The 9,150-nt window shown below is 48.8% G+C and overlaps 1 protein-coding gene across 1 annotated transcript in view; it reads right to left on the bottom strand.

Annotated features, from left to right (window-relative positions):
* The window catches only part of gpib (glucose-6-phosphate isomerase b), a 10,465-nt gene extending 1,759 nt beyond the window's left edge, over positions 1-8,706 (bottom strand). The window contains exons 1-16 of the mRNA XM_084476580.1: positions 8,521-8,706; positions 8,064-8,154; positions 7,633-7,701; positions 5,534-5,653; positions 5,222-5,305; positions 4,547-4,693; positions 3,905-3,976; positions 3,716-3,760; positions 3,378-3,431; positions 2,809-2,869; positions 2,611-2,654; positions 2,366-2,518; positions 1,472-1,601; positions 807-883; positions 520-648; positions 112-187 (exon numbers count right to left, since the gene is read on the bottom strand). Of these exons, the coding sequence (XP_084332706.1) occupies positions 112-187; positions 520-648; positions 807-883; positions 1,472-1,601; positions 2,366-2,518; positions 2,611-2,654; positions 2,809-2,869; positions 3,378-3,431; positions 3,716-3,760; positions 3,905-3,976; positions 4,547-4,693; positions 5,222-5,305; positions 5,534-5,653; positions 7,633-7,701; positions 8,064-8,154; positions 8,521-8,639 (1,471 nt within the window). The 5' untranslated portion in view covers positions 8,640-8,706. The remainder of the gene's footprint in view (positions 1-111; positions 188-519; positions 649-806; positions 884-1,471; positions 1,602-2,365; positions 2,519-2,610; positions 2,655-2,808; positions 2,870-3,377; positions 3,432-3,715; positions 3,761-3,904; positions 3,977-4,546; positions 4,694-5,221; positions 5,306-5,533; positions 5,654-7,632; positions 7,702-8,063; positions 8,155-8,520) is intronic.
* Positions 8,707-9,150: the final 444 nt, after the last annotated feature.

Raw genomic sequence — 9,150 nt, 5'->3', positions numbered from 1 at the left:
TCAGGGGATACATTGGATTTGTTAACCACTGACTGTATTTCACTCTAAATTTAGCCTTCTCAGCTTGTACCATCATCATCTGTGGCTGAGCCAACGAAATAACGCTCTCACCAATAAGTGCCCCCAGTGTGTGAGGAGAAAGCTTCTTGAAGACGATTGAGGTGGTCGGTTTGTTCCCTAGGAACACCTACATTGGACAGATAACACCGCACAACGTGGTCAGTACAGTGCAATTGATTTGTAGCCCATCGTGACTGGATGGAGTTTGGATACCTAAAACGGCCACTATGGGGCAGCGTTTCATCGTTATTATTATTCATCGTCAGCGTGAGCTAATTATGGAGCTGCTACGCATTGGGGATTGTGGAGAATATCCCAATTGTAATTTACTCAATGTCGCGATAATTCAGTTTTTACAAGAAGTCTACAACAAAAAGTCATGTAATGCTTTTTGATGATGATCATGTTCATTGATTACGTGCGTGTTCAGTGAGGACAGTGTGAGTCTGCTGAACTGACTTTGTGAGGCAGGATTTTGTCCAGGGCCTCTCCGCTCAGACCGCTGGCCTCCAGCTCTTTCTTGGCCTCCTCCGTGGTCTTCCCCCTCATTAGGGCTTCTGTCTGGGCCAGGAAGTTTGCCAGCAGGATCTGTTGCAACATGGGGGCATATACTTATACCTCTGACACTACAATTATACTACAGCACAGCATATTCCATAGCATGAACTATATTGTAGTGTATATGTGGGGGAGGTGTAGATTACCGCTGATGTAATATACAGTAATATCTAAAGTTATCATGGTACCTTGTGGTGCAGGCAATCTCTGACAGGGTGCTGGGACTGGGAGGGGATCAGGAAGTCAGCCGGGACCATGCGAGTTCCTGGGGAAAAAAGAAAGACAGAAAGAACTGTAGGCTGCCAGAGAATTACAATGTACCCGACGTGCCAGCCGAAACTCGCTAGCATCAAATGATGCAACAAACACATCAGCAATGTTTCCTCGTCTGCCTGTCAGTAAGGCAGCAATACCAATACGAATGAAAAAGTACCAGAGATTCTTTCAGATACGTGATACTGGACTTTGCCCAGCCAGAACACAATTGACTTTACGTTTATGTGTTCAAACATGGAATTATTTGAGATAAGATAAGATAAGATACAAAAAAGGATCAATACTTGTAATATATTCTGACCCTGAGGAACTTGGTATAAATCTTTGACCGTTGCGAAGTATCGACCGATAGATAGGGCTCAGAACTGGCATAGCGGCCGAAATAATCGTGCCTATTGGGTTTGTCCCTCTGTCTGTCTGTCTGTCTGTCTATCTGTCCCTCTGTCTGTCTGTCTGTCCCTCTGTCTGTATGTCTGTCCATCTGTCTGTCTGTCTGTCTGTCTGTCCCTCTGTCTGTCGGTCCACCTGTCTGTCGGCCTGTCGGTCCACCTGTCCGTCTCCATGCTACCCTCGGTACCTTGGTGGATGAGCTGGTAGAAGGCGTGCTGTCCGTTGGTACCGGGCTCCCCCCAGACGATGGGTCCGGTGTGGTAGTTGACGCGGGCGCCCTGGTTGGTGATGTACTTCCCGTTGGACTCCATGTCCCCCTGCGGGCCACAACACACTCACGCTCACTACCGACCCAGCTCCGGGGGTCACCTGACCTGGCTAAGCGAGTGGGCTCTAGGGTGAAGCTCAGAGGGCGGGACGGTGAACACTTTGATGAAGGGAAAGGGAATTCTGCGGTGCCACAATAAGAGCGCATGGCAGACGAAGTCCAGGTAATACGACGCACACGTTGGGGGTTAGTGTAGAATGTATAACCTAAGAGGGTAATTACAAATCACATGATTGACACACACACATCTGGAGAACCGAGTGAACACCATCTCCACGCCACACTCCAATCAGCACGGTTCGCCCGAGATCCAAACCCCATGAAACCCCACGAAACCCGACTACAGCGGTGGAGACAACCTGCGTTACGCACGTCCACAGCACAAAACCCAGAAACAAACATCCATAATTCATGTTTTTCTCATTTTCTCCCCGTCCTGATGTGTGATGACAACCTCTGAGCTGTAAACAAGCAGCTTGGGTGCTGTCCTCGCTAAACAAGAGTAAACAGCTTGGTTCCATGACGAGTCAGCGCGTCTTCTGACAGGTTTACATGAGGCTCTCCCAGCACTCACACACACGCACACGCACGCAAGCTTCCCTCCTCACTGCTACAGGCGTACACAGCTCCCCTTCTACAAGTCAACCGGCGGACTCTGTTTTTGTATCCACGGCGCCGGTGTTGTGGGACGGCAGGTCACGGAGGCGCACTGGCCTTGCGGAAGGGCATTGCGTGGGGTGGGGGGGTGCAGACCTGCTGGAAGTAGGCGGTGAAGCGGTGCATGTACTGGTCGTAGGGCAGTATGGCGTGGGTCTCGGCGTGGAAGAAGTTGATGTACCAGATGCCCAGCAGCGCCAGCAGAACCGGAGCGTTCTGGTCCAGGGGAGCGGTGCGGAAGTGGTTGTCCTGCGGAGGGGGTAGACGAGAAAGCTGTTCTGTGATCTGACTCATCGTCTGTCTTAGACTTCAGGCTTATGCTACTGCTTATTCACACTAACCATCCAGTGGGCTCCCGAGAGAAGCTTTTCAAAGTTGTCGAATCCTGCGGGGGAAACAAGGGCGATGGATTGTGAGGCTTGTGTCGTTTGGTTCGTTTATGAGGTATGAATTATGGATTAGTAGATTGGTTGATTGATTCTGTTGATCAATTGATAGGATTTCATGACTTCAGTGAGCGTCGCTGGTCACGTACTTACCAATGTGCAGAGCGATAGACATTCCGATCGCAGACCACAGAGAGAACCTGCCTCCTACCCACTAGAAGAAGAAATTCACCGGTAAGAAGAAACTTCAACCAATGACTCTCACAAAAGTCTTTGCATATCAATTAGGCATGTTTTGCCTGGTTGCATGCTGACAACTCAACACAACATGTAGGGACACAAACACCCTGCTGCATGCCCTGGACCATTAACCGCACATTTAAGAGTTAAAGTACAAACTGTGCCCTCGCAGCAGTTTCATTTACAACGGCATAAAGGGCACCGGAGAGACGATGTAACCGCTAGTGGCCGCCTGACCTTTTCATGCTACTGCGCTCCTACAGTGACCTCTGCAGGAGAGAAGGTCGTTACCAATAATAACAGAGCGGTCGGTGCTCCCCCCGCCCGGATGGGCTTCTGGTTACGCAGCAGCTGCGGGTCAGCGCGTGCGGCCCGTGGGCCACCTCGCGGCTCAACCGTCTCCTCTATTAATAGGCGACCGGACTGGGAGTGGAGGGGGCCGAGAGAGAGATACAGGGGGAGGAGGGGGGGGGGGTACTCACATCCCAGAACTCAAACATGTTCTCTGTGTCGATGCCGAAGTCCTTCACTTTGGGCTGGTGGGGTGGGAGAGAAAAGGTGGAAGGGAGCGATAGAGGAAGATAGAGAGGGGGGAGAGAGAGAGATGGAGAAAGATAGAGAAGGGGGAGAGACATAATGAAAGAGAGAGAGCGATAGAGAAAGAGTGAGAGTGAGAGGGGGAGCGATACAATGTGAGAGAGAGAGAGAGTTGAGTAATAAAGAGAAGAAGGAGTGAGTGATTACAGAATAATTACATAATTGTTCAACTTTGGACAAATCATCACTTAGTTATCGTACAGTGTGACCCAATATTACTTACGCCGTTAGTGGAAAGTGCAACAAAGTGCTTTGCGACCGCAGATTTCTGAGAAGGAGGGAGAGAGAGAGAGAGAGAGAGAGAGAGAGGAGAGAGAGAGAGAGAGATCTTTAGTACATGGCTATAGTGTAGTGCAGCAGAGTAGTAGAATAGTTGGAGAATATTTGTCCTATATCCTTGGGCGATACCTACATCTTTGGCATGCTCCAGGAACCATTCCTTGGCAGACTCAGCGTTGGTGATGGTCTCTTGGGTTGTGAAGGTCTGCTCAACAGAGACGATATGACGACACAGGGAAACACAACGACTATGAACCGTGAGACGCACAATCACTTTTAGTACACTGGAAAACAACAGGTCAGCTGGCCCATCCTTTTCTGAGCGGAGGACAATGTTGCACTAACAAGTCGGGGTTCAGTGTGAGAGAACAGAGCACAATATCCTGTGCCACCACTTATCATTATGTCGTGCCATCACCCCATTATTACGGTCTGCTGCGGCAGGTCCAATCAGCGCTATCCGCCATGTCTGAAAGCCTGGAGCAGCTGAGCGATGGCACAGACACCGATGTCAGCATTAGCAACACTCAACCTCAGCCAGCGGGCCCCTGAACGGCACAACGCGGCGTCTGATCCATCAGCACAAACCCTCGGGGTCTGATGTTATTACTGACTAAACGGCTAATTGGCCTGTCCTGTGTGGCTTGTTTTGGTTTGTGCTCTGGAAAGGATAATGATTCCCATTGGCGGCTGAGACCACTGAATGAGACACAAAACAACATAACAATTACTATGGTTGCAATTATGAAACGACCGTGCAGGGGAAGCTAAGCACCTTAGACGCGATGATGAACAGGGTGGTCTCTGCGTTGAGCTGGGCGAGGGTCTTGGCGATGTGCGTTCCGTCGATGTTGGACACGAACCACACGCGGGGCCCGCCTTTGGAGTAGGGCTTCAGGGCCTCCGTCACCATCAGGGGCCCCTTCAGGTCCGGGCATGGAGCGAAGATGAAAAGTGGTGGTGGATCAGTAGTGGAAAGGGTTTGTGTAAGCACACACACATATGTTGCAATGTATTTCATCAGAGCAGGTAAACAGATCTTTATTTAAAATATGCAAAGTTACAGGAGGAGACATCAGGTGGCAATGCAAAGTAGACCGAGACCGCAATGGAGATACTTAAACATACAAACACAGACAAAGTACCGATATGGGATAAGGGATGGAAACTGGGAACAAGCTTGAGTAAATAACAGAGGGGACTTCTGTCCCCCTAGCTTCCTGACCACCATTCGATTTCTCTCATTCTATGGTTGCATTGCTTTCAGTTTGACTGTTTGGTACACGAGGAGGAGACACAGGGAACACTAGAGAAGTAAATAGGTTTGGACAGGATGGGGACCACCCACTGTCACGCGTGGACAATATCGTTCTCTCTCTAAAAAACATTGACTTCATCCATAAACCGAAACAAAAACACACCCATACTCATGCACCAATGCTGCACTCACCAGATCCGATCCTCCGATGCCAACATTGACCACGTCTGTGATGGCTTTCCCTGTGTAGCCCTTCCACTCGCCGCTGCGCACTCTCTGCTCCCCAGGAGAACAGATCCAAAGAACACAATGATCATCCACACACCTGGCTCACATCCATGTGCATGTGGATGCTCAGACCTTTGATGGCACTTTACAGGGAGAGATCAAATGGCCATAAAGCCAACGATCTAAATATAAAACTCCTTTTGATTTCATGATGTTGGGCGCTGAGCCTGAGAGGAACATGCAGAGAGCGGGGGAGTCGGCTGAACTCCCACTCACGTGGCAGAAGGCCTTCATCTTCTCCAGGACCGCGTTGACGTCCGGCATCACGTCCTTGCCCTCCACCACAATGGGGGTGTTGGAGCGGTTCCTCAGAGCCACGTGGAGCACCGCCCGGCCCTGCCGTCGCAAACACCACCCAGAAGATAATAGAGAAACACACAGACACAGACAGGATGAAACACCACCCATAAGATAATAAAGACACACAGAGACAGACAGGATGAAACACCACCCAGAAGATAATAGAGAAACACACAGAGACAGACAGGATGAAACACCACCCATAAGATAATACAGAGACACACAGACACAGACAAGATGAAACACCACCCATAAGATAATACAGAGACACACAGACACAGACAAGATGAAACACCACCCATAAGATAATAAAGACACACAGACACAGACAAGATGAAACACCACCCATAAGATAATAAAGACACACAGACACAGACAGGATGAAACACCACCCAAGGAGACAGTACAGAGACACACAGACAAGATGACACACCACCCATAGAAGACAGTACAGAAACACACAGACAGGATGAAACACCACCCATAGAAGACAGTACAGAAACACACAGACAGGATGAAACACCACCCGGGAAGACAGTACAGAGACACACAGACAAGGTGACACACCACCCATAGAAGACAGTACAGAAACACACCACCCGAACACCACCCATAGAAGACAGTACAGAAATGCACAGACAGGATGCAACATAGACACAGAAAAACACCACATTGTAAGAGCCAACTCTTACAACAATTACAAAAGATGAGAAGATTGTACTTCTGTCGTTGGTTATGCGTTATGATGTGGAATATGTCATAGAGTTGGCCTTGTAAATCCTTTCCTTAGCTAACTGAATACTGAGGAATTATCGTAAAACTTGTTAATGCTGATCCAAAGGCACTGTAGCCTCATCCCATTTAGAACCCAGGGGATCTTTCAGTCCTCCATCTCAGCCCTCCCAACAGCCTCCTCCTCAGCCATCCTTCTTGGTTTCCTACGAAACACGACTAAAACAAAGTATTGAGGATAAACTCACGGACACCCAAAGCGCAGCAGATATCAATTTCAGTTGAATAATTTATTTCTTCTGCACCAGCCGCCCCCACCTAACTCCCACACCGTCCTCCGGAGAACATCACCAAACCTCAGTGCTTCTTGCTCTGTTTCTGTGGCTACCGTCTACCAGCCCCGCCAGCCATCATCCTCTCTGCACGCGCCTGCTGTCTCACCATCCGGAGGGCTGCCTCGCTCTGCAGGCCATCAAGCCCTGATGAGCCTCAACATGTGTTTCAAACCCCCGCAGTGCAGCGTCTGGGCTGCAGCCAAACGGAGCGTGCAGGGGACGCCTGTCCCCACCTCACTCTTCTTCACCCAGGTAGTATGTCCCAGGGCGGCCCGTAGGGTCTTTAAAGGTCCCGTGACGTGCCACCAGGTGTGAGTGTGATTTGCCGACATCACGAGTGGCCGTGTACCACCAAGATGTACGCTGGATAGATCAGCCTACCAGGCTACCCGGTGGACCGTAGCAAACGTCGCTCATCTATCCGTCGCACATCTAGGTAGCCACGCCCACTTGTGATGTCAGAAGAGACCGATTTTCAAAATGGCTTGTAACGGCTAATCACACTCACACCTGGTGGCATGTCACGGGACCTTTAAAACAAACCAGCCTCTGATGATACCCCCCACTGTGTGGAACAGGGGTCTCTGTCCACATACTTCTCATGTCATCTCCAGGAAGCACTTTGAGACTCGAATGTCCCAAACCTAACCTTGACATTAACGTGAATACAAAGTGCTTCTTGTTGACTCGTGTTTGGGTTTGACCCGCAGCACTCGCTTTGACATTGACCTTTAACATCTGACCTTTAACAACCAACGGTTACCTAGAGTCTTGTATCCGGCACTAGGTTCTACTAGTCATAGTTGCTGCCTTTAATGGTTTAATGATATAATTGCTGATTGATTTGCGGTACTTAATAAGGCTGTAACATGGTGTTCTGGTGATCATGCACTGTGGTTCTAGGAAGAAGAACCACAGGTTTGTACAGTTCGGTGTGCAATGCTGCACCTCGGTGAAGTTGATCTTGTCTCCAGCGAACATCTTTTCTCTCGCAGCCTCCACACCTCTTGACTTGGCCTGGAGACAAAAGAAGAACATCTGTTGGTGTTCTACTGAGGTAAATTATAAATGTACGTACACACACACACACACACACACACACACACACACACACACACACACACACACACACACACATATACATACACATATACATAGTATGTGTATGTGTATGTGTATGTGTATGTATATGTGTCACATGCACACACACACACACACACACACACACACACACACACACACACACACACACACACACACACACACACACACACACACACACATAAAACCATGTGCGTGTGCTTGTTCCAAAATGTGTTTCTCTAATGTTAGCCTGTTGAGGAGAATGTGACTCCCTGATAAGAAGAAGCATGACTCACCAGCTCCACCAACATCTTCTTGACCTCATCAGTGATGAGGTTCTTGGAATAATCCAGGAGAATGTCTCCATCCTCAGTCTTCAGCGTTGTGCTGTGATCACCGGATCACAAGGAACACAATGTAACACAACCCTAATACACTGCAACAATAATAACCACAACTGTGATGGCCGTGCTATTAACTATGCCATTAATAACTGTGCGGTAATGTGGAGTCCTATGTTGTAAAATCAAATTCAAACACAGTACACAAGTTGTTCTATTTAATCTCCCGCTGAAGTGATATGAGTGATTCATTTTCCATATAGCTGTCACCAGAATACCATTTTTAAATAAACAGTAATCAAACGCTGATACTCTGCATGCTGTATGAGTTGCACCCCTTGTTCGGCATTGAAAACCCTTCTATTATTATCAACAAAACAAACACACCGCATCGTTTATGGCAGACGGATACCTGAACTTGTTGAATCTCTCCTTGTCAGCCTCAAACATGTGCCTCAGGTTGAGGTTCAGGTTGTGGGCTGTGAACCACTCCTGCAGCTTCTGGAAGTTGGGATCTTGCGTGAGGCCCATGGTGTCTGTCTGCGGGGGGGTCTTGCCGTGGTCGGTGGTTCTGCTCTGCTAGCCTGGCTGGAGTGGCATGGAGCGGTCCAGGGTGACGCCTTTTGAAGGGCAACCTTTCTGACCCCCAGCAGGCAGGCCCCGCCCACATGCCACCCTTAGCTCCAGAGCGCTGCATACCGCCGGTCCACTGCTCTGCCACCCGCCCCCCCGCGGCTGGGAGAAGGTCAGCACCGGGCCGGGGTTCGGTTCAGTCGACAGACGTGTTTAAGCTCTCTAAGTCATTTGATAGTTATGTTCGGTCAAAATTATGAACTACAGCAGCCGATTAGGACTTTGATAGCCCTGTTGATCAGAAATTAGGATCTTAATTTTGTAGGCTGTACAATACAGTATACATTTACACGTACTGTTTTCATGTCAGGCATTATAGTGGGTGCTCGTTTAGTAATGTTATTATAAACTTTATTGTGATATTAAGTGTGTGTTTGAGTCATTTATTTTGGGACTGCAAACAAATGAT

This window comes from Micromesistius poutassou, assembly GCF_964030765.1.
Source record: "Micromesistius poutassou genome assembly, chromosome: 12".
Taxonomy (NCBI): Eukaryota; Metazoa; Chordata; class Actinopteri; order Gadiformes; family Gadidae; genus Micromesistius; species Micromesistius poutassou.
The sequence above is the reverse complement of the archived record's forward strand: the minus strand, read 5'-3'. Positions and strand labels throughout refer to the sequence as shown.